Here is a 25,511-nt window from a genome sequence, read left to right as displayed (position 1 = left end):
CAGTTCTGGTGTCTATTACACAAGATAAACACTCACCATCCACTACTCCTTCGGGCTTGTTTTTTCCTAATGATTTTCTAGTTATCTAGTTTTCTAGTTATCTTCTATGCACAGAAAAAAAACCACGCCAGCACACATTTGCATAAGAGAATCTGCACAAATTTTGTTTTGTCTATTGCCTACATGCACAGATTATTGAGAACTTATTTCAAAGGAAACAATCATTTAAGTAAGATTTCAGTTTTTTTTAAATGAGAATGATCCACAGATGTTTTAAAGCAAAGGCAGGATTACACAATTAACATTACCAACAAGGAAAATAAGAGGGCAATAAGAACACAAGCCATGTCAGTAGATCTGTTGCCTTTCCTTGGGCACATAAACTTTGAAAATTCCAGTTCCTGACCTGAATTATGACAAGACCACAATTTAAGAAGCATTGGGTAGTGCAAAAATCAGCAAGAAGTAATTGGAGCGCTAGCTGGAAAAAGTCAGAAGTTGGCATGGAGTTACCCAGGAAGCACTTCTCTCTACAGGCCCTGTTCTTGCATCCTTCTCTGAATACTGAGCCCTGTCAGTACAAAGTGCTAGTCAGAAGGTATCTCTGATAGGCCTCTGCAGGACAGTTGTTAAACTCCCATATGTAAATACTGTAGAATTCTACAAGAGCTAAGACAGCATCTCTGTGTGAGAGATGTCAACTGTAGGGTGCTCTTCTAGCTATAAGGACAATTTACCAAGAGCATTTTAAGTATCATATCCTATACTTAGAACACAGAAGGACATGCCAATATTACAAAATACTGCTACATGCTAAAGCATTTATCAACAGCTGCTTTAGAGGAAGTACCAAGGGCAGAGAATGCTCAGTGGAACTGGGATTACAATTTCCATTACTACAAGTCCATTAAATCTAGAGGCTTATATAATGCACAAAGAAACTCCCTAGAAATACTTCTGAAACGTAATGGATTTCAGAAATATTACCATTTCTTCACTAGTCTCAGGTGCATTCTCTGACGCAGCGCTCATGGCATCTGGGGACGACCCGCCACAATTTTCAGTCACTGCACTTCTTTCCTGGGCATGTTCTGATGGGCTTTGCAAGTTTGTGGCTGTAATGCCTTCCACACACACACCCAGAAAAAGATGTAAAGTTAGCACAGCATGATGTGAATCACTCCTGCATAAAGGTCACTGTCTGTAGCTATACACATACCTTAGCTTATTTTTTAAGATGAGTTAAATTATTAAACAAACTCTTAGAGTTTGCACTGCCAAATCCATTCTTTTCACAGAGCATTCAAAATGCTACATGCTCTGCAGGTAAGGCAGGATACACTGACAAAAATTAAACTGAGCTCCAATTTAATTTTAAAAATTGTGAAGAGCCTTTTTTTTTTCCAGTCTACCACATCACATATTAAACTGGTCCAGCAAAACAAAAAAAAAAACCAACAAAAAATATTCCAAGCAATATTATGCCTATATCCAAAATCCATGTATCTAAATTTGGCTTTACAGGAAATGGTTGCAGTTTTATCTTTACAGAAATAAGCTACATATGTATGTTTTTATTTTGCTAGTGTGACCATGGTAGGTAGTGTTTCCTTGACAACTAAAAAGCATGCAAATTTAACCTTCAGTTAAATATTTGCTTAACAAGTTAAAAAGGCATGTAAAGATTATCAAAAACGGAAAAGTTATTTTCCGGCATGTCCCACATGCATATGCAGGAATACTCCCACAATCCAAATATGTATCAGGTTTGCAAATGAAGCAGTCTTCTCATCATTTCTGGAGACTAAAAAAGAAAACCTACATTAAAAAAACACTGAATTGTTTTTTATTTCAAGCGGAAGTTATCAGAAAGCAGCTACTCATACAGCTTAGGGAATTATCATATTGCTGAATTCTCTCCTCCAATTAGGAGCAAGTGCTGACACACAGAAAGAAGGAATTGAACAAGTATATTCCTTTACTTGGATCAGAGAAAGTCCATTTCTTTTTTCATCTACTTTTAAACCTGAAGCTCCTTTACCTTTTCAAGCAGAACACTATGATTCAGGGTACAAGTCTGTAAGCACTTAGAGCCAAAGCAAGGGCTTGCAAGCAGGGAGCAGTTCTGCTTAATTCTGGGTTGCAATGCAGCCCTGCAAAGCTTTTGCTGTCCTCAAGAGAGGAAAATTAAGTAGTACTTAACTAAGTAGCACTGCTTCAGTAGCACATCCTATGGTTTTCCCTTGAACTGATCCGCTGTGCAAATATTTAGTGTTAATAATAGAGAATCTAACAATTAGTTCTGTGAAGAAGCATCTAGTATTTGCTGCGCTAGAACCTTCTTGAGTATTGTTTTAGTAACAAACATTTGCACGTATTGCTTAAATATATTTTCTTAAATCTACTTACCTTTCTCCAGAAAGCTTTGGCTGTCACTTCCATCACTCTCTATCAAATGTTCCTCTAACATCATACTATCGATAGAAATGGTATCCAGAGAGACTTGTGATGGACTTCTCTTCATACTCTTGTAAGAAACAGAGAACGCGGGGAGGCTGGATGGGCAGCGTTCCTTGGACTTTGCACTTTTTAAATACAAAGACATTAGGAAGATATTAATAAAAATTGAGGAAATTTCATATAATTATTTTTATTTCCAAAGGAGGCAAGATATAAAAGAAAACCTAACTATAATCCTCTAGGAAGAAAAAGAGATAAACATAGCAACAGCATGCACTTCTGTAGGCAACTTTGTCAATATTTTTCTTAACATATATGCATTGTATGTCAGGATAACTAAATATTACATAAACAGTTTTGAACAGCTAAGAATTAATTTTAGATCTCACAGAATGCTAGTGCATAGCTTCAGAATTTACATACTTTTATAATTTGCATACACATGTTCACACCTGTCGACAGTTATCGATACTAGTTGCTTTGTACTTTTAGAAATTATTTTAAAATACCAAGAAAAGTGATTTATTGTTAAATCTTCTATACCTTAACGAGGACTGGGAGGCAAACATTTTAACTGAGGTCACTTTTTCTTTGTTGATTTCAAGCTCTTCGGATTCTAAGGCAGTTTCTGTTTCCAAGTCAGCGACTTGATCAGGGCAGCCTTCAGTTGTCCCTTCCTGTTCATTTAACTTACTTGAGAAGGTATTTTTGCCATCCTCTTTTTCAAAGAAAAATTCAGCAGAATCTTCTCTCTTACTCAGGATGGTTCCCGAATCCCTATGATGCCAGCTGCTTCTGTCACCCAGCGGCCCACAGACCTCCTCTGAATCACTTCTGCTAAAAAGCCCACTGCTTCCCCCTTCACTTGTGTCTCCCAAACCTTTATCTGAAGCATCATCTGACAATGACATTCCCTTCTGAAAATCCATACTGCTGTCCGATTTAGACAAAAGATGATCCATTGAAATGCCTCTGTTACCTTCAGCATTCATAGGCTTGCAGTCAGACGCATAATCAAAATTAGTAGCACCACCTTGCACTACCTTATTACCTAATTTACTCTCTGAGGCAAGACTTTCCCCATTTTCCAAAGGGGAGAGCACCGATGCCACCGGACTTTCTTCTTCCACAGCTGGAGATTTACAGGGGTTTCCCTGAGTCACTGGATGGAGCAATAAGGCCAATTCTGCACTCTTCAGGAGGATCCCAATGCAGACATCTGTCTGCTTTGCAGGTTTACCTGTCACGGCTTCTACATCATTTTGTAAGTTTTCCAGGAGTAATACAAGGGATTCATGGAGGAACAGCAAGAAGAGATACTGGTAATGATTGATCTGCATGCTTACATGCTTTTGAATATGGACAAGAACATGAACGTCTGCATTAGAGGAAGAACTTTCAGACAGTGCTCCGGAGGTGTCAGAGAAGGGGGGCATCTGAATGCGATTATTTAAGGGCTCTGCCTCACTGCTATAATACTCCTTCAGAAGTTTTTTGCGTTGCAGTCTGTTAGCAAGATCACTAGAATCACTTTTGGGAATGTTAAAAGCTGTCTGATTATTTGAAAAAAGCTCTTTTTGCGACTTTGCAAATCTCACTGGTTGGCAAATCCAAAGTGAAAGGGGGAAGGAGTCCACAAAGCTTACTGGCCGACCTTTCCCGCTTTTCGTTCCTTCATAATCTATCCAAAACTGGGAAAAATGCAAGGCCCAAACATCAGTAGCTGCAGATGTCTTTAACGCATACTTATTCAACTTTGGGGCGATATAACCTTTATAAACATCGTGCATTTTTGTGTCTTGCTCATGAGCGTGTCTCTGGAAGATTGGATGCAAAAGGTTAAAATTCTGCTGGGACTTAGGAAATGCAGTGAAAGTTCTACTGAAGAATTCACAGTCTTTGAAGTTCTGAAACAAAGCTTCCAGATCGGAGTGCCTGCAGTTTGGCGAGAATCTTGTGTTCGTCGCGATCATTTCTGAGCTTTGAATGGAAATTGCACGTGGTTGATCTTTATGAATTTCAGGTTTACTTTCACACGGGATGATGAACTGCAATGAAGAAATACATTTCATCTGGTTATAAAGACATAGGTTAAGGTGGTATACAATTAAAGAAACAAAATAGTAGTAATGACAGGTAAAACAAAACAATATCATTCAAAAGCTATGAGAATTGAGTTATACTGATGCAGGCCATGGATAAGTCAAGCTCATGGATTTTGTTTCCTCTCATTTTTAAAAAACGATGTTGTGACAAAGCTACAGTCACTGAAAAACTCAGGCTTTTCTTATTGGAAGGATTTAGATTTAGGACAGATATATTAAAGTGAAATGTCTCGTATTCATCTCAGAAATGACTTTGCAAAAACTATCTTCAATTGTTCAAAAAAAGTTCAAATTCTGAATTTTAGTTACATCATGAATTGTCAGGGATTTTCACCTCACTGAGCACTATAATATTTTATTTCTATGGTAAAACATAAGGAAGCTATAGAACATACTAACACGGTTAATATTCTTAGCATTGCAGAATAGATATTTGTGACCATGATCTCAAAATCATACAATAAATGTTTGTTATGACAAAAACAAAAATACACTGCAGCTCCTAACAAAAATCAAAATTTTGCAGTTTGAAGAATCCGTTTTAACTTGCATATCTTTAGTCTGAGTTTTAAAGAAAAGAAATATTCTATGCCTGAAGCTGAATTTTTTATCGCTGCTGTGAACCTTGCCCACACTAGTCTTGCTAGTATCAGTAAAACTACCTTCTGTCATAGTATCTCCATGCTGGATCTAGAAACATCAGAGTAAAAGATAATTCTGAAATCACTTGAAAGATGGTAGGGACTAAGACTGTTAGTGTGATTAAAAAGACTCATGTCAAAACAACTAAGCACATAAATATATAACAAAATATATGTAACTAAATATTAATTAAACTAAAAGGAAAAATCGTTAATTTGCCAGAATGAAAACAACGTAGTTAAGACAGGAAAGAAACAATTATCATTAAGCAGGGTTTAAGGGACTTAAGAGCACTTTTAGCTTTACCTTCTTATACCTTAGTAGGCTATTCACATCTAATCATTAAGCATGAGCATTCACAAGCTGACCGGTTGTTCACTCTCAGTAATTATTTTCAGTCAGTACAAATAATTGCCCTTTAAAATTCTACTTAAAGATGCACCAAGAACCTTAAAAAGGCAACCGTCTCTCAGTAAGCTGACTATTTTAGAGACCTTGAAACCTCTCCTGTGGGCACAACTGAAAGGGCTCATTGTTAATTCTGCCTCTGAATCTTGGAAGCAGAGGCCCTGGTCAAATCAAGTGAGAAAAAACACTGTCTGCATGGTAATTCTTCTCCCAAAATGAAAAGGCAACGGAAGAAAAATCTGATGTATTGTTGCATTAACACGGGTCATTCTTCTGGAATAAATGATGTCTGGCAAACAAACTCTTGTACCTGAATTATAGCCAAGGGCCACTGTGAAATAGAAAATAGTGGGACAAGATTTTTAAGAACCACCTTCCAAAAATATGCAGAACTCCTTTCTTTAAACCAGAGATTCAATAACAAGACCAAGGAGTTTCAATATCCTATAGCCAGGGCATAAGGCATTAATACAGAGATTGCAATTATGAACAGCTTGCTAGCTTATTCCACGTCACCGCTTGATTTTTTCTTCTTCTGTGTCAGCCTCATTGAAAACAGTGAAGTGAGTTATGTTAATATTCCCACCGAGGTTTTCAGTACTAAAAATACTAGGAAGTAAATGAAGTAGTACAGAAGACAGGTATGTCTCATTAAACTGTCATATTCTGCCTAGCTTTTGTGAGCAGTGTTGTTTATTCTATAGGTTCTGTTTGTTTTTCAAGCTGCCTGGCTAATAGGTTTTCACAATAAAAGTTTTTTTTCCCTAAAGAACCACCAAACACCTTATCAATCACGAGTTACCTTTAACATTAGTCCATCAACTCTCACATCAACATGTTCATCCGACTTCGAATTGTCATTTAACTTGTACATGGCCATGAATTGAACAAGACTCTGTTTCAAATCCAGCACAAACTGATTTAGCCAAAGAATACTTCTCTCATCCAGGGTGAACTGTAAAGCATTCAGCTGACCATACAAATTTGGACTTGGAACTAAAAGAGAAAGTAGAATACAATCATGAGAACAAATGAAAGCTTTAAGGTTTGCCTTTTTATTTTTTTAATGCATGAAAGTCTTACATTTGCACCTATATTTTACATAAGAAATGAAATCAAAATCTACTCCTCTGATCCCCAGGAAAGAATAAACAGGAGATGCCTGAAGTGATACAACTTTCCTTCTCTCATTTCAGACAACTAACTAAATTTTTGAATGTAAAAGCCAATATTAAAAGATAATGGAGTTGGAGGACAAGGAGAGCATGTCCTCATTACAAAGGGAGGGCAGGACCAAGGAGAGTTGCTGTATTCAAGTCCCATCCCCAGGAAATCCACTGACATTTCTTTATATAAAACAAGGCCAGCCCTGCAACACATTGATAAAAATAACTCTGCCAGATCTCTTGTTGCATCTTAGATAATACTAATAATACAGAGTTTGACTTCTTTTCAGTAGCCAGGTACTGAAAACACATTAAAAGACGCTTGTATATTGCAGAATGTATTTTTATGTCTTAGTAAAAATGTTGTGTGTGTTTTCATATTTAAAACACAGCATTTGTTAGAACCAGTATTTACAGTGGCTTGCTAGGAGCGAAAACTGGAAATAGAGCAGTGTTTTGTTCTTTGCAGTGACTCTGTTTTAAAAAGTCATTACCAATTTTCAACTGTCAATATGGAATCAATATGATTTATACATCAATACAAAAAAAAAAAAGAAAAAATCTTACTAGGAAAGTCTTTTCCATCTGGGTAGTAATATTCAGTGAATTCAAAATGAATAGCTGGCATTTCTGGTGGAAGATAAAGTGACTTTTTATTGCAAGAGATCAGAGTTTTAGGGGAAGAACGACACTGGTCTGCAGTAGAGACCTGTAAAAGATAAAAGATCAATTTCATTAATATATATTTTTGTGAATCATTGAATGTTTGTAGTTGTCAAGGCACTGCCCCTAGGAGGGTAACAGAGTGCACTGCACTATACATCTCAAATTACACAAAGCACAGGCAGCAACAAGCATCTAGTTGCCTTGCAGTGGAAGCAATCTGCATATAATAAAGAGTTTCACAAGAAAACCACAAAGTATTCATGGTACCATAACCCCTTCATTCATGTGAGGCAGGAAGCAGCAGGTCACTTTCAAAGGCACTCAGGAGAAGCCTTGAACGGCTGGATACTTTTCCTGCAGATCCTGTATAAGCAAATACACCAGACCAGGGTATATTTGCACACTGGGCACCTGAAAGGATTCCGTAGTCAGATAAGGGTTTGCTAAGGCTACCAGATAACTTGTCTGAATCCTGGCACTGTCATATGGACAGGCTCCAGGACATGGGGATTGTATTCTGCTAAGCAAGTGTTCAACATGCACCTGGAGGAACCTGTGTATTTGGCTATGTGCCAATGTCTACTTGGCAGGAGAAACAAAGCAGTATAGAACAGTAATTCTCCATTTCTGCTTCCTTCCAATGTAATTTACAAAGCAGTAAAAAGATAATCTTTTGATATATAATATATCTGTCTGTGGATTTCCTGGAAGACACTCTAGTTTAGAACAAAGCTGTTGACCCAATGCCTTGTATGCCAGATTATTATCTTCAAATTAGCAGACCTTTTAATATTAAGTGTATGATGATGTCTACTTTATTTTGCATTAGTCTGTTTGGAAATTCTAAATAGATACCCTTTATAAGCCTGCTTCATAGTATGTAGTTGTTTTTAAAATTGCATACATCTCCATTAAGACACACAAAAATTCAAAGTAATAATACAGATAGATCTACTTCGAAAAATAGTTTTTGTATACTGTACAGAGCTAACTATGGTAGAAAAAGCTGAAAAGGTAGCTATAAGGGGAGAGAAGGAGACAAGCATCTAAGAAGAACAGAAGGCAAATTAAAACACTAACAGTACAAAACAATACTATAAAACCACTTGAAATCCGAACGAAGGCTCCTGGCAGCAAGCTGCAACCTCCTACTCTGCCAGAAAGGATGTGGCAAGAAAAATATTGGAATTGGGTGCAAGAACAAATAAAAGACATACTGGCCAAGGGCACAAGCATTTTTCTTAGCATGTGAAATTTATAACAGACCCTCTAAATTCTGCACTGGAGAATACCCCACCTTTATCCAGTTGCCTTCTCTCTGCAAAGAGAGTGAAATACAACTAGCAACTAGGAGTATTCATTGAAAAAAAATAAAAAAGAAAAAAAAAGGGTTAAAAAAATCCATTCAAAATATCACCAGGGGGAGAGGATAACCCCTTAATGTTTTGTTTTAAAAGAGTTCAGTGTACTCTGAAAAGCGTAGTAGTAAGGCAAGCATGAAACAGAAGCCCATATACTAAAATACTGGGTACCTAACATAAGTACAATTAACGAATAAAGTCTGAATGTCAGGATCTGGGGAATAGTAGAACTTGAATCAAAACATAACTGCAATAGGGTATCATCTAATAAAGTTAGCAAGAGTATATGCATTGAGAATATGCACAGGAGAAGCAGGCCCATAAAGGTCTCATCCAGTAACAAATGGCAAGATTTCTGTTAATTTCCATGGGCTTTGGATCTGCCCCTTAAAAAGCATAGCTACACAACAGTCAAGGGCAAAGTAGACCCAGTTGTACTAACTAGAAGAAATGTACCTGATATATATTGAAATCTGCAAGTCTAACCACAATAGGACTAGACATCAGTTTGCCCTTTGGTTGTTGGGAAGATACAGAGGAAGCCCTAGATGTTCCTTTCGGTATCTGTTCGTTGCCTGTAGGAAAGAATAGTGATGGAATCATTGAAATGAACAGTCGTCTGTAGAACAGTTTTAATATTTCACAAAAGTAGAACCTCAATGGTGCAAGCAAAGTACCTGTTGGTAGGTTTTCAGGAGATATAGCAGGTGGAGATTTGGGAGGAGAATCTGCAGCCTGATCCTTTACGGCTTGCTTAAGCAATTCAACATTGTTTTTGAATTCATTTAGTAATTCTTTGGCCCATCCACTTCTGGCTTTAGTGGCATCGCTATAATGCATCCAGTGATCGCAGCTGTCTCCTGCAAAGAGGGCAAAAAAATATCTGACAGTTTGCTTGTGATTGGAAAACTAGTTTTCAGTATTTTACAGGTTTTCTTCCAGCTATAATGCAATTATATAACAACAGAACTTATAACAGACTATATCACAGAAGTTGTGTATTACATAAACATAAGCTACACTGCTTCACAAGCTCACTGCTGAAAACAACATAACATTCCACCTGCCTTTAAAGACTCATTGGATATTTCCTGTTAGGAGAAATGTCATGATATATTTGTTTGATATAAGAGAACATGCAAGAATTCTGTTTTCCAGAAAAAAAAAAGGGAGCAAAATGTAGGAGCACATAACAGAATGCAGTTTCCATGCTGTTTCCAGACTTTTCTGCCAGAACTGTGTCTTAACAAGTTCCTGCTCCCTTTTCAGGAATGTCTTCATTTTGTCTCAGCTTTCCGTGACCTTCATGATATACCAATAAGATGAATTTAATCAATGCCCATGCACGTGGGCTGAAAAATCAAGCCCGGTTTACAGTTTTCGATCTATAACATCTTTCTCCTGCTAAAGTATTTAAAGTTTTGAAAGAATCTAAGCTCTCTGCAAACAATCCTTGTAAAGTCAATCTGCTAACCTGTTCAATAAAAAAAGGACAGAATACAAATAACATTCTATCAAACAGTACGTCAGTCTTTAAACATCAGCATATAAGAGCTTACTTAATTTGGAATTTAATGAAGGTTCAGAAGGTGGCACTGGAAATGATGAGATATAGTGGACATTAAAAAAGGAAAATGTCTGGGGAAAAAACCTGGTTTCAAGTCTAAATTCAAAGATTTCAGCATGGAAAACTTTGTAAGGGAAGGGGCTACCATAAGAAATGACATTTCTCCCATCATCTTGCCTGATAGCTGCACTGATGGTCATTTTTGTCCCCCTAGCTGAGATTAAAAGTGAGTAGGGAAAGAAAAAGGAATGAGAGCAAATGAAGACACATGCATTAGATTCAGGTCCCTGAGGCTGGCGTTTGCCGAACCAATATATTAAAATATATAATGAAACTTGCAAAAGAAAACCATGCATCACAAAGCACTACAGAACACTTCCTTCTTTTATCAGAGGACAACAGGGCAATGCTCAGAGGCACGAAGGGCCAGGTGGTCTTCCCTTCAGTCCTGCTGGTGAGTGGGTAGATTCTGCAGAACAAACAACCAGGTTGCACAACAGGTATCTGCAACAGGAGTTTGGTTTCTATGACCACAGGGCACTCTTTGAGGACTAAAGTCTGCTTGGAAGAGATGGGATTCATCTAAGTGGGACAAACATCTTTGCCATCAGGTTGGCCAACCTGGTAAGAAAACTAAACTAGAATATATGAAAGAGACTGTAGGAGCATGGTGTAGGAAAGGAAGGTGACCATCAATCAAGTGAGGAAGTAGTGGGTCAGGGTGATGTAGGCTGGTGTGCAGAGAATGAATCTGGTAATTAAAAACAAAACAAAACACGGCTGAAATTGTCCCAAGCACATGCTTATAAATAAAGAAGTGTCAACAGGACAATATTACTGCAAAAGTTATAAGCAGACAGTATAATGGGGTGCCTCTCTGAAGTGCCTGTAAACTAGTCTATACAGCCTTGGGAACTAACAGGAGGAATTAGAGGCCTGGGCATCTACATAAACATTGAGATCATGGGGACATGGTGGGATATTGATATGACAGGAGTGCTGTAATGGATGCTCTTTAGGAAAGACAGGCCAGGAAGGCAGGGAGAGGGAATTGCCCCGTATGTGAGACAGAGCAGGGAATGCCTAGAGCTCTGCCTTGGGATGCGTGAGAAGCCAGATGAGAGCTTGTGACCCAGGATTAGTGAGCAAACTAACATGGAGGATGTTGGGGTTGGTGTCTGCTGCAGACTGTCTGACAAGGAAGAAGGTGAGGTCTTCTTCAGACCCTCAGGATGAAGAACCTCACGTTCAGGCTCTTCGGGGAAGAAGCCTAACTTTTAAATGACCCTGGTCCTCCCAAGAAATTTGAACCACCCTGGCATCTGTGGGAAGTACCATACAGTGGGCACAAGCAATCCAGGTCTGTGGAAGGCAGGGCTGCTGACTGATAACAGGTGATCAAGGAACCAACAAAAGGAGATGATCTGCTGGATCTATTTCTGACAAACAGGAAAGAACGGGATTGGACACATGAAAGTCACTGTCAGCCTTGGCTGCAGTGACACGACAGTGGAGTTCAGGATCCTGAGAGGATGGGACAAGACTCTCTTCAGTGGTGCTCCGTGCAGGACGTGAGGCAACAGGCATACACCGAAACGTGGAAGTTCTGACAGAGCACTGGAAGAAGCTTCACAGAGAGGCTGCAGAGCCTCCATCCTTGCAGACATTCAGAAGTTGTCTGGACCTGGTCCTGAGCAACATGCTCTAGGTGTCTGCCCCTGATTGAGGGGGAAGGTTGGACTAGATCATCTCCAGAGGTTCCTTTCAGCCTCACCTATTCTACGGGTCTGTGAATCTCAGTCCTCTGGGACGCATGAGAAAGTCTGGGGCAAGGAAAACTTATCCTCAATAGAGGAGCATCAACTTAGGGAGCATTTACATATATTGGACATACAAAAGTCCACAGGCCCTGATGGGATGCACCAACAAGTGCTGAGGAGATGAGCCCATGTCATTACAAGGCCATTCTTGGTTATCTTTGAAAGGTCATGCTGACTGGGAGAGGTTCCTGAGGACTTGGGAAATAGCATCTGTCACTTCTATCTTCAGGAAGGACAAGAAAGGGGATTTGGGGAAGTACAAGCCTGGCAGCCTTACCTTGATCCCTGGGAAGGTGACAGAGCAAATATTAAGGATAAGAAGGTGATTGCGAGAGGTCATCATAAATTTATGGATGGGAAACCATGCTTGACCAACCTGATAGCCTTCTAACCTGAAGATGGCTGGTTTGGTGGAAAAACGAGAAGCAGTGGGGGAAGAAGTTGTTTATCTCAACTTCGGCATGGCTTTCAGCACCCTAAAATCCTCATTGACAAAGAGAGGAAGTATAGACTAGATTAGCGGACAGCAAAGTGGCCTGGAAACTGGCTCAACTTGCAGGCACAAACAGTTGTGCTCAGCAGCACAGTCCAGCTAGAGGCTGGTTATTAATGGGGTACCTCCCGGGTCAATACTGAAGCCAGTTTGTCTTCATCAGCGATCTGGATGAAGGGACAGAGTGTACCCTAGCACACTGGCAGATCATACAGACCTGGGCTACATCCTGGCTGTCATCCCAACCATCTGTTGAATGAACCTCCGCTCCCAGTTCTGTATCATCCGCAAACTTGTAGTCTGTCCCTTCATCCAGACTGGAGAAATGGGCAAAGAGGAACCTCATGAGGTTCAGATATGTAAAGTCCTGCACCAAGGGAGGAATAAGTCCATCCAGCAACACATGTTGATCATCGGGGAAGAAGCTTTGCAGAAGAAAAGACCTGGAGATCCTGGTGGACACCATGTGGACCATGAAACAGCCATGTGCCCTTGTGGCAAAGCCCAACTGCATCCTAGACTGCATTAGGCAGTAGCTCAAAGATGATCCTTCCTCTCTGTTCAGTTCTGGTGAGACCACACTGGGAGTGCTGTGTTCAGCGTTCCCCAGTGCAAGAGAGAGACATGGACAGACTGGGGTGTGTCCACTGACTAGCCATGAGGACAATGAAGAGATTGGAGCATCTGTCATAGGAAGACAGGAGGGTACTGTTCTATGTGGGGATGAGAAGGATCAGTGGATCTTAACCATGTGTGTATCATGTGTGTATATGTGTCTGATTAGATGGTATAAAGACAACTGAGACAGACTCTTCTCACTGCAAGAGGCAATGGGCACAAACTGAAATACAGGGAACTCGATTTAAATTAAATTTACTGTGAGGACAATCAAACACTGGAACAGATTGCTTAAAGATATTTTGGAGTATTTATCCCCGGAGATATTCAGAATTTGACTGGTTTTGATTCTAGGCAGCCTGCTGTAGCAGGCCTGCTTCATGCAGGACATTTGACCCAGACAATCTCCCCAGGTCCTTTCCTATCTCAACTATTCTAAGATTCTGTATACAGAGATATACTGACCTGAGCAAAGTAAAAAGAGACCAGAATGTCACAAGAAAACAGAAATGAAGCCAAATTAATTTGTTACAGGTTGCCCAGAAGGAAAATGCTTCCCATTTGTCTCAATATGTCAGCTTGGTCAAGAATTTCCTATGCTGCAAAACATCATATCCCAATGATATAGCTTCTTTCTCTGATCATCATTCAGCAACAATAATCAGCTACACAAAAAATGGATCTGGATGAAAGTTTCCGTGACAGCACATCTGGGAAGATTAGTAATGTGATGGGTTGCTGTAGAGACAGATTTACAACATCCAGGAACCTGAACTGTCTGGTTTATGCTAGGATATCACAGTTAATAGACCCACATCCTGCTTCATTTTTCTTAAGAGTACTATAAATCACAGATATTGTTGAAAGGATTGAAGCTGAATGAATTAGAAATGTATCCTACAGGAATTGTGTGCCAGAGTCCCATTAGAGACATTACTGGCATCTGTCACCAAAAGAATAATCTGTAAGAATCCCATCTGCAGAGATGATTAATTGTTGAGAGCTTTTTTTTTTCTTGAAGGGCTAATTGCAATTGCCAGGAAGTTTGGGACCAGAAGAGACATTTCTACACATTACCCAGGCCAACGAGGTACAAAACTAGAAAATAGTCTCATAACAGTCTCATAGGTGCAAAGCTCTTTCTTTCCTGCCCACAGCGTAAGGAACCAACATGGTATTGTCCATTGCTTAGCCCTTGCTTACAGGTAAGGATTCTATCTTCTTAGTTAATTTAGCAGTGTACATAACCAAGACAGCTACATGGATAGACCTTTGAACACCCAAGATTGGTATGTGCTCTTCTTCTGTCCAGTGAAGTCTCTCTCCTGTGACGATGGTTTACCCACAGAACTATCACACCTTTCTGCAGCAGTGAGAAGACAGCAACAGAAACTATACAGCGTGTTCCATGTTCCTCCCCACCTTATTTGGCCAAAGAGAAAGACCTTTGACAGTTTCTTCTTATAGTTTAAGAATGGGAATTTTAAGCTCTTTTATTCAAATATATCTGTACAGAACACCATTTAAAATTGTAGGAAAACACTATCTTTAGAGAGATTATCTTTGCTCTGCAAATGATCTTTGCTAGCTCTGGTTTCATGCAACCATTACCCAAGAACATCTTCAGTGAGCTTCTAAAGTGCCTACAGTGCTTACTTCAATCTTGCTAAGTCTGGCCAAGTGAGTTCTTCAAAATTCCTAAATTCTCAATCTGGGTCACACACTACTTGTTAGAATCCTTCCTAAATGAACAATTCTGGTTTTACTTGATTATTTTCTTTGCTCTCTATGCCTCCTCAGAGGAGAGCTCATAGAAAAAAAAATAAAGAGTGAGATCAGCCTCTTACCTGAAGAGAGTTGAAGTGATAATATATGACAAATATAGCTGGGTTACAAGATAGGCATATGTTAAAACCCCACTAACTTTGGGTCCACCTTTATAGGAGCGGAAACCAACACCACAAAGATCAAACCACTGATATATGGCAGGAAAAGAATACTGCTACTCTTAAATATACACAGCTGTATAAGAGAATATGCTATCTGAACTACACTAAATTGCAGTACATTTTTTAAGGTGCAAAAGCCACAATTATTTCCTTATGAGACAAGTATAATGAGTTTTCTGAAAAATACATTTAAACGCTTTTTTACAAATCATTAGTAGTAGTTGTAGTTACCTAAATCTTAGCAAAAGACTACACAGATAACTTCAGATACCAGCATGCTTGTTCAGCAAAATAAAACAAAAATGAAACACTGGAAGTTGGAACAAAATGGTAGTCCTCTACGTGTAAAGTGTAAGTTTGCTAGATGAGTGGATTGCATCTGACTCTCTGGCAAAAATCTAGAGAATTCACAGTCTGATGTACACTGCCTGCCCCATCAATTCTGATGTGATAAACATGTAAACATCTTTTTGTTGACTAAGCTAGAAACAGTGAACAGGAAAAGTGTTTGGTCTAAAGAGGTAAACACGTCATTTACAGGAAATGACCTGTTGGTTTGGGGTTTTTTTTAGGTTGTTAGGTTTGAGTTAGCTTTTGTTGTTTTTGTTTGTTTTGCATGTACATCTCAAATACTTATGATGTTACTATGCAAGCCCCAAGCATAAATATGTAAATAAATTCAGTAATTAAGCAATAAATATGCTTACAGATACTTGTGAAACACTCACTTTCATACCTGCTTTGTGAAATGGATAATAGTCCACTGTTAAATAGCTGAAGGAAAGCTGCATTGCCCCTCCTGTAACACGTCTATTTGAGTCTGTAAAATAAAACAAAGCTCAGCTCTGCACACATTGTTTTTAGAAAACAAGTTCTTGCATTTATGCTTTCCTTGGAATGTCTAAAATATCTTCCTCCCCTCTACCAGCTCTTGGCACAACCTCAATCTCTTCCCTCAAAATTTCCATTCATAAAGCCTCCAAAGGTCTCCAAGGATCATCCTGTAGAAATCTCTGTTCTATGAGCAGTCACTGGTAACAAATTGGGTACTGTTGCTACTGAAAAAATAAAAACAATTCTTTGTAGACAAATTACTGAAAGTTTTCTGCAATAGAACTTTTTGTACTGAATACATGATTATGATCAGTCATTCAAAACCAGGAAAATTAATTTCAAGAACATTGTAAACATAATTTGACTTCTTATTTGTCAAATATTATTTCAGTGAAGAGGACTTCTGAGACTCCTCTATTCTCATTTTTTCTACTACTAAATTTAATCTTCATGGCCCAAAATATCAGGTCAAAATAGAGGTCTCACTAAGCACTATAAATCCTAATTTCAGTAGAAACATTACATGTTAAAAAAAAAAAAACACTCTAATTAGCAGGTTTCATTCTTTGGGGTCAAGCATCTTCTCTAAAGGGAAGTACATTCACCAAATCTTACGTTCTTCATTAATTCTTTCTCAGCAGACCTGTACCCTTGTAACCTGCTACACATTTTCTAGTGATTAGACAGTTCCTCGAGTACACAGGGATAAACCAAAATGTCATTTGTCTTTTTTTTTCCCCAATGGCAAATACCTTTCATTAAAAACACGCAGGCAAAACTATAAGGCTTTGGAAAACGTTTCATTCTTTCAATTTGCTGGAGAGCCTTGCAAGTTTTCTAAATTAGTAATTAATAAAAGAGGACTGCTCTTTCATTAGTCCAAACTATTTGTCTATTACAGATGATGATTGTACATTTCAAGCCACAGTAACATTGCCACTACACTTCTGATAACCTAGTTAGTTCATAAAATAAAACATGAGTAACAGTCTAAATGGACAGAACCTGTTTCTAGAACGTAGAAAAAGCACTGAAGCTACTATCACGATGTTGTATGTATTCCAAAATGATTATAGAACAATAAAGAAACAGGAGTCCTCACTGAGGCATCTAGCCAATTTAAATATGCCTGGAAATTCAGGAAGACAAGCCTGAATATTATCCTAAAATAAAATAAATACAGAAAAACATTAGTGGGTTCCTCAAAAATGTCTTTTAAAGAAGATTAGGTAGCACGGACGCATTAAAACATACACACACGCAGAGAAAATGTTTACCTTTTTCTTTAGAATGGATATCGTCACAAATATGTAGGTCCAAATGGGAAATTACTAAATGATGAGAAGTCTCCTTAACATCATAATCATTAAACAGCTTCACAATGGCATCATTCTGATCAGGTGCTGCTGTTGTCTGGTGTGCTTTCACCTGCTGAGAGCTGGGTGCAGGGGCAGAGCTCTGAAAATATTTAGTCATATCACTTCACAGAATTTTATCCTTTCACAAGTATGCTTTTACTTACTCAAAACAGATCTTTCAAAACAAACAAACAAAAAAGCATCCAGTGTATTAGTGTTCACCTTATATCATTTATCAGTGCTGTTTTACAGTAGAGCTAAGGTGAGCTAACAGCTCGCTGTCACAAAGACACAATCCTGCTCCATCCTTCCTACCTCCTATACATATCTCCATCCTGTCACTTGCAGCACTGAGATTTCTCTTATGGTTTTGGTAAGTTCTTCAGGGAACTAAAATGGCAGATCGTTTTTTTTTTTTTTTTTTTTCTTCCCTGGGCTAATTTCTCCCAGTTTAGTTCCCCAAACTGTACCAGTATGGGTCAAATGTGGGTCAGTGCCAGCACCAAAGAATTGCTGGAATGAGAGAGAGCTGAAGAATCAGGACCACCCTGTTCAGTAAAAGCTAATTAAATGGCTGTAATTGATCTGCCATATCACCCCATTAAGTCACTGTGAGCACACGAAATGAACTCTCCATTACAGTACACCAGCTTTGTTGCAGAAGATTCCACACAGATGGCTTCATCTAGTCAGCCTCAGTAATAAACAGGCCTTTGCTGTTTTGTGTTATTTAATTATTTATTAATAGGGCTATCTTTTATGAGTGCATTTGTCCTGCTTCTTCATAAACAAGATCTCTCCCCCAAAAAAGCCTCACAAACAAAGCCCAGTTGGTCCAGTCTGGCCTATGTGCTAAAAGGAAACTGATATTTACATAAAGGAGTATCTTAAAGGAGTATCTTACATGCACTATCAATATCTATGCCAGCAGACATAGGTTAAAACTATAAGTATTTTCACTACATATTCCAACAAGAGACCTACGAGAGGGAAAGCTCCTCTCAATTTTTCAGAACCATGAAAACTTAAACTAGATAAGCATTTTAAAAATATTGCACTAGTTGCATTAATCCACACATTAAGGTCACTTCCCTTCTTTCTTAAATTTACTTTAAAAATACTAACCAGAAAATAATTGAGAGCAAATTCAAAGGAACTTACTAAACTATTAATCAATTGTTAAAACAGATACAGAAGTCTAAGTGTGCCATACATAAAGAAATACAACTTTTTTCTTTCCTATAACTGACAAATCCTGTAAAATAAACTGTTTTAAACTGCTCAGATTCATTCCTGAAATGATTTAAGATATACAGAAGATTTAAGATATACACTCTAAAGGCAGGAAGTAACTTCACCTTTTTTCCTGTATAAAACTAATACACACACACAAAACATACTGCGTTATATTTTAGAATAGCCACATTTTATAACAGTGTGGGGCAATTATGATACCTGTGTCGTTTCAGAAGCCAAGCTTTTTCTCTGTTCAGTTGACTTCTCTATGGCTTCACTAAGAGATTTGGCATACTGCACCATGGCTTTCAACTGGGAATCCGTCAAAACCCAGAGCAAATCATCCAGAATCAGAATCAGTTTTGATGCCACTACATTACAATCCTTTAACTGTAGGGTAAAAAAAAATAAACAAGTTAAATGGAAATCTAAATACTTATTTCTTATGCTAAATTCATAAAAAATTCTCACATATAAACACATAAATAAATATTAACAATTTTTATATTGCATTTCTCTTACTAACAAAAGATGCTTAAAATGCAGTATAGCCTATATTTGTGTCTCAATTTTTACTTGTGCAGAGTGCATTGGCTATTAAACTGATATATTTATTTAATTATAAGCAATGCAAATACTGTCTGAAATTAGTGAGGCAAGACAACAAATATCATTATAAATAAAGCTTCCTGGGTAAACTGACTTGTGCAAAAATATTTCTTGCAATTTTTCCACAATTTTAGTGATTGTATATTTATCAGAAGTTAGTTTAGGGAACTCTACATTTTACATGTCCTAAATTTAAAACCTTTACTATGTACATACACACACACAGAGCACAAGCACAATATGAATTCATACAATAATAAAATACTTCAAAATTGCCAAGTTTACCCTTCGTTTAAGCGTGACCCTGATTTTTGACTGGTTGGTAATGAGTCGAACAGGAGCACTCATGATTTCATGCTTAGAACTCTGGATTGCATCTGCCTCTATTCTGATCATCTGCCAGTTGATTTCTTTGAAAGTCAAAACCTTTAAAGAGACAGAGAGGAGAAAAAAAAATATGCAACCTGCAAGTTTACTTGTCCATAAACCCTTGCAAGTAGGCATGTGGGTATGCGTGTGTGTGCTCCGAGGACATTATTTGTGCATTTCACTTAACAGGCATCATGAATTAAAGCCCTGATACTACTCTTCAGTAGGTCACAGAAACATGAGGCAGGTTCCCAGCAGACAGAGATAACAAGCAGCACAGTGCCTTGCAAAATAAGGGTGACGTATCAGGCATGAATTTATTCTTATAACTTCCACTTTCAGTAAAATACTAAGAAGAAAATAAAGGGCACTTCTTGCATACTATGTTATTTAGTGGAAGAGAAATAAAGACGTTTCTGTGTGTTTTCAAAATACTAAATCCCAGTATATATGAAGGGATTTAGGAGGGAAGCAACGATACCAGAAAGGGAAGACATCAAATGAACAGGGCATCAAGAGGAAGAAAAGAGTATTAATCTGGTTTCCCTGAAACTCCTTTCTACATTACTATTTTGTAGGAAAAAAAAAAAAAAAAAAAAAAGAGAGACACCTGCTGGGGAAAACAGTAAAAGGAGAGAATCTGTTTGGTATATGTGTCTGTTTTTCAGACACCATTCTCCTCTCATTGCCATTTTGCTAACCTTGGAGCCCAAGTCCTGGGAAACCAAGACAAGGATGGAGCAGAACATGCCAGCTGTGTTTGGCAAGGAAGAAGGCACAGTGCAAAGCAGTCTGAGAAATACTATCTGTGGAAAAAATTGTGTCCAATTCTGGCCTCCTTCAGTACAAGACAGGCGTGAATCTACAGGAACAAGCCCAGTGAGGGCCACAAAGATGATTAAGGGATGGGAACATATGAGGAGAAGCTGGGAGAACTGGAACTGCTTACCCTAGAGAAGGGAAGATTCGGGGGAATCTTATCTATGTTTATAAATATCTAATGGGGGGTGTGTCAAAGGGAAGGGGCCAGACTCCTTTCAGCAGCAGGATAACAGGAAACGGCACCAACACAAACACAGGAAGTTCCATCTCCACAACAACAGCCAGTCTTCACCGCGAGGGCGGTGCCACCGAACGGGCTCCTCAGAGAGGTTGTGGGGCCTCCTTCCTTACACGTATTCAAAGGCTGCCTGGACACAGCTCTGGGCAACGAGCTCGAGGTGACCTGCTTGAGCAGGAGTTTGGACTAGATGATCTCCAGAGCTCCCTGACAGGCCCAGCGACCCGGTGGTCCTGTGAAAACCAGAGTACATTCCCTCCTCATTCAGGAGACCAAGTGTGAATGGAAACTCCTAAAAATTTCTCAGGAGAGTCTTCATTACATTAAGAATATAGCTGCAATGCAGACCTTACAGCATTTATCCCCTTAAGATGTCATTTAGCAAAAATTGCTTTTATAGTAGTGTCAGACTTGTTCTTTCACCATTTATTATTGATATAAATCAGTGTCGAGTAATTTTGCCACAGTCTCTTCAAATTTGTGTTCTCAGAGTTCACTTCATTAACAGGAACAATCCTCAACGATAGGATACTGTTGTATATGAGGAGACTCTTCAGAAACAAACCCTGTTTACAAGTGTAAAATAAAAATAAAATGTAGCAATATAAAACTCCATGTAGTCAAACTTCTAACTCTTTCTCCTTAGCCTTCATTAACATACAAGCCTGACTGTAGAAATAAGCTGCAGGAGAGAGAGAATGCAAACTGTCAGAAAAATAGTTTTGAACTTCCCATTATTTTTACAGTATTTTTAATTATAACGTTCTCTTCGGGTTTCTTCTGGGATGTAAAAAGCAACTACTAGTCTCCTACACTCTGAATAAACTCTGTTTGCTTGGGAAAACCAGTTCTAAATAAACAAAACACAGTCAATATTTAAAACATCTACTTATCCTAAAAAAAAAGTAATTTTCAATACAACAAACAACATTCAGAACCAATTTTGAACTTACTTCATATTTATTGCGCTTAAATGGGAGAAAACTGTAGAATGGTGTGCATCAATGCTGGACTTCAATATTACTTTGCTGCTTTCTGGAAAAACTCAGTACTCAGTTGTTATTCTGCATATGCATTACTAATTATTTAAAGAAAAAATATTTGCAGATTTCTTAAAAGTCAGTTAAAACTAGTTAAATAATATTCTAATTAGGCAAACTCTCATAAACAAGTAGACCAATGAAAGGTCCAATGAAAGGTATTTTGTTGGGGGCGGGGGGGAGGGCAGAATGTGTTAAAGCACAACAACACCTTTTTTTCCTCCACATTTAATATTCCATCCTTTTTTCATTCATTTACTCTTCCATTGTTTTTCCTTTTGGTGTCCTTTATTTTAAAATGGCCATAGAGAATGGCTTAGAGAACTTAACAGTGAACATTACAAACAGTGGCCCCTGGTCTTTGCTTTTCCCTCAGCATCCACTTTGGCCACTGTCAAAACAGACCTTGGATATGACTCAAAGCCACTGTTTTTACATCCTTATGTTTCTAGAGGAAGGCTGAAATTACTGCAGAATATCTCCCCAACAACAACACATTTTCCAGACTGCAGAAGGCTGTAATTCAATTACCTCCTCCCATATTAAGAAAATAATGAAAAGAGATAGCAAAAGGAAGTATTTACCTCTCCACGTTGAGCTTCTTGTATTCTGGTAAATCTCAGGTCAGCATGTTCCCAATTTGCATTTACACTATATATTCTCAGCTGGGAAAGTTCAAATGAGGCATTAAAGGCTTTTGCGCCAATCCTTATTATAATGGAATTCACAGAAACCGAAATTCCTTCTACCACTTTTTCAGCAAAGCCATATTCACTGGAAGGTGAAATGCCAACATATAAAATATAGATCTAATAAAAGGGCATAAAATTACTCATATTTACTGATTTATATACAACATGAAACAGACCACACAATTTGCAATTCCTACTTGTGATTTTTATTAAATATACTGGATTTATCTTATAATTCACATATTGTTACACTTCATGGAGACTGATCTTTGTTCACAATTAATGCCACTTTGCACGATGTATGTATAAAAGCAGTCTACACCACTATGTAGAAATCTCACTCTTCTTTAGGCTTATACTTAAGGAGCGATATATACCAAATACGTGACTTAACTACATTACTATTCCAATCTTGCTAAACATTATGAGCAAAGTATGTCAACTACTTAAAGTAGCTGCTTTGTTTCTTTCTAAAAAAGAAAGCCATCACAAATGGTCACATTTATGTATCATATCAACATGCAAAGCAGTATTTAAAAAGATAAGGCAATTATAATTAAAATAAATCTTTACATTTAGAATGCTCTCCATTAGTGAAAGGAAAACTGTATGTTAACAATTCTTTTAATATCTAGCATTTTTTTTTTCTCCATTGGAGGGTTTTTTTTTCCTCCTTTTAGGACGACATTTTATGTGGTTTCTTATTCCTTTTCCCTTTTTACATCTTTCATCCTATAACACAGAATCTCTATGGAAATGATTTTCAATCCATATCCAAAGCCATGTAGAGGCCCATGGATTAGTACTATGGATTGTGTGAAGTTATAAGTGAATAACACTGGTTTGTACCATCAAATTGGTTTATTTTCTATAGAATTTTGTGAAAGAGGTTTTGTGTCCACAAAACAGCAAAAAAGGCAAAAAAAGGAGGAAAAAATGTTACTAATGCTTAATATTAATATATTGTCCCAGACTTTATATGTTTTTTAAGCTCTGTAATGTGCATAGAATTATTGGATAAGATTTGGCTGATAAAAGGAAATAGTGTGGATTTTTAAAAATTCTATCTAACAAATAACCCTTAATGCTGTTCAGTAAACTGAATGAAAAAAAAATCACCCAAAATATTTTCCAAATAAATTAAGGAAAATAATCTAACTTTCAAAAAATTAAATATTGAATGATCTTAGAATACTTTTGCTAGAGCAGTAATGCCCAAATGAAATATTTCCAGAAAACTGTACATATAATTCAGATATTCTTTCTAAGGTAGGGTCTGAAATTAAACATTCCCATCCATCAGAATACCTATGTTAATACCTAAAAGTCATCACCTAATTTCAAGAGGTTGAAATGGCAAGCTGTGACACTATACACTACAGGAATTAGAGATCCAACTGGTTTATAGTATGTATTCTTAAAAAAAAAAAAAAAGTAATTTAAACATTTATGGATTGAGCATCTATATAAGCATTAACCCTGACCTTTGTCCTGATGCAGTTGCTATAGGAGAGGGTCCATTAGGGGCACGCGGCTCTTCACATGTACTCATTTCCATTACAACTTTATCCAAGGACTTGCAAAACAAAGCAAAACAGAAATTTGGAGATGTAAGAGATGATATAACATGTATTTAGTCTATTAAAAAGAAAGAACATTTTGTAAAACATATTTATAAAATATTTGTGACTATAGATTTTTTTCACCAGTTTTTGTAGAATACACCAATTATGTTTTTGCAAATTTGTTAGTGAATTTTAACAGATGTTCAAGGTCACAGGCTGCAGAATTCTTGACCCCTAGCTGTTATTTACCTGTCATACACTTCTTCAAAAATTGAATTTTGAAAAGGACAAGAAATAATGTATTCTCATCTGTTTTTTACCTATAGAGTTATTCCTAAATTTTCTAAATGGTTCAATGTGTTCAGAAATATTTAATGGAAAGTATCTGAAACTAGCCCATTCAAATTCAAAATAGTCATTAAAGTTTTGTGCTGTGTCTTTAAACAAAATTTGAATGTAAATAAAAATTGGTTATACAAACCTTGAGTAGACCACAGCAAGTAATTTTAGAAAGAAATATTCTGTATAATTTTATGCTGCCATTACTTTTTTTTTTTCCTACACAAAGCAGGCCTTTACAAAGAAGCTTAGGGGAATAATTCTGCCACTAAGGAATTCATGTAATATAAATAAAAGTTAACTAAAAACATCTGGATGCAGACCTACCTATCCTTTCTCCCTTTCCTCATTGGTAACTACTTGTATTTTGATAGAGGATAAACCCACTCTCTAGCAGCCCTCCTCAAAATTATGTTGTTTATCATGCAGAAAGAGTGATTGATTATGGGCAAAGGTAACTTAGTATTTACTATCTGTCACTATGTTAAAGATTTAAAAAAAAAAAAAACACAAAGAATTACTCCTTTCCAAGAAAAAGTCTCTCTCACGAGACAACCAGGCACTAACTACCTTCTAAGCTATGCATATAGAAGATGCCAGGTATATCAGATTACTTAAAATGCAGTCAAACTCTCAGCTGTAAAAATAGCCCCACCAAATAGTAGAAATTCAGTGATGTACTGAAGGGCTGAAGCTGGACCTTTAATCCTTTAAATTCCCCTTCCTTTACAAGTCAAAGACTCTTAAACCATTAAACTGTGGTCTTTTGTTATCAATTTCCATTTAATGCATTGGTTCAAGGACAGCTTTTGTAGTACAAAGGTGACCTTTTAAGTTATCTTAGCCTCAAAGATTGCTTACTAAATTCACTATAAGCTAAGCAAATAGTAAGGCCTTGCTATGGTAAAACAAAGCGCGTAATCTTTAAGAACAGCACAGCTTAAAGGGCTTAATTTGGCAGTTACATCATATGGTCAAAAGGTTACATCACCCCACTTGAGCATTACCACACTTGTGTGTCTGCAAGGCAAAGTGGTGCAAGTGAAGGATCACCATCAAACGCCTCAAGGATTAAAACAACAGATTTTCCCAAGTTCAATTCAGAATTACACATTCAAGTACTCATAGTGAGTTTGGGAAGCATCACGATTAAA

The 25,511-nt window shown here is 37.6% G+C and overlaps 1 protein-coding gene across 1 annotated transcript in view; it reads right to left on the bottom strand.

Moving 5' to 3' along the window:
- BLTP3B (bridge-like lipid transfer protein family member 3B) overlaps positions 1 to 25,511 on the bottom strand; it is a 49,554-nt gene that overhangs the window by 8,415 nt on the left and 15,628 nt on the right. Inside the window, exons 4-16 of the mRNA XM_088532897.1 lie at positions 23,938 to 24,029; positions 22,346 to 22,535; positions 19,578 to 19,718; positions 18,903 to 19,073; positions 17,367 to 17,547; positions 15,992 to 16,075; positions 9,486 to 9,668; positions 9,265 to 9,383; positions 7,349 to 7,490; positions 6,418 to 6,611; positions 3,004 to 4,508; positions 2,410 to 2,585; positions 988 to 1,124 (exon numbers count right to left, since the gene is read on the bottom strand). Coding sequence (XP_088389023.1) covers positions 988 to 1,124; positions 2,410 to 2,585; positions 3,004 to 4,508; positions 6,418 to 6,611; positions 7,349 to 7,490; positions 9,265 to 9,383; positions 9,486 to 9,668; positions 15,992 to 16,075; positions 17,367 to 17,547; positions 18,903 to 19,073; positions 19,578 to 19,718; positions 22,346 to 22,535; positions 23,938 to 24,029 — 3,315 coding nt within the window. The remainder of the gene's footprint in view (positions 1 to 987; positions 1,125 to 2,409; positions 2,586 to 3,003; positions 4,509 to 6,417; positions 6,612 to 7,348; positions 7,491 to 9,264; positions 9,384 to 9,485; positions 9,669 to 15,991; positions 16,076 to 17,366; positions 17,548 to 18,902; positions 19,074 to 19,577; positions 19,719 to 22,345; positions 22,536 to 23,937; positions 24,030 to 25,511) is intronic.

The sequence above is a fragment of the Tinamus guttatus genome, unplaced genomic scaffold (assembly GCF_059628265.1).
Source record: "Tinamus guttatus ecotype Peru unplaced genomic scaffold, ASM5962826v1 Tinamus_guttatus_pri_ptg000472l, whole genome shotgun sequence".
In the NCBI taxonomy this organism is placed as follows: Eukaryota; Metazoa; Chordata; class Aves; order Tinamiformes; family Tinamidae; genus Tinamus; species Tinamus guttatus.
Note: the sequence above shows the minus strand (reverse complement) of the source record. Positions and strands in the feature narration are given on the sequence as shown.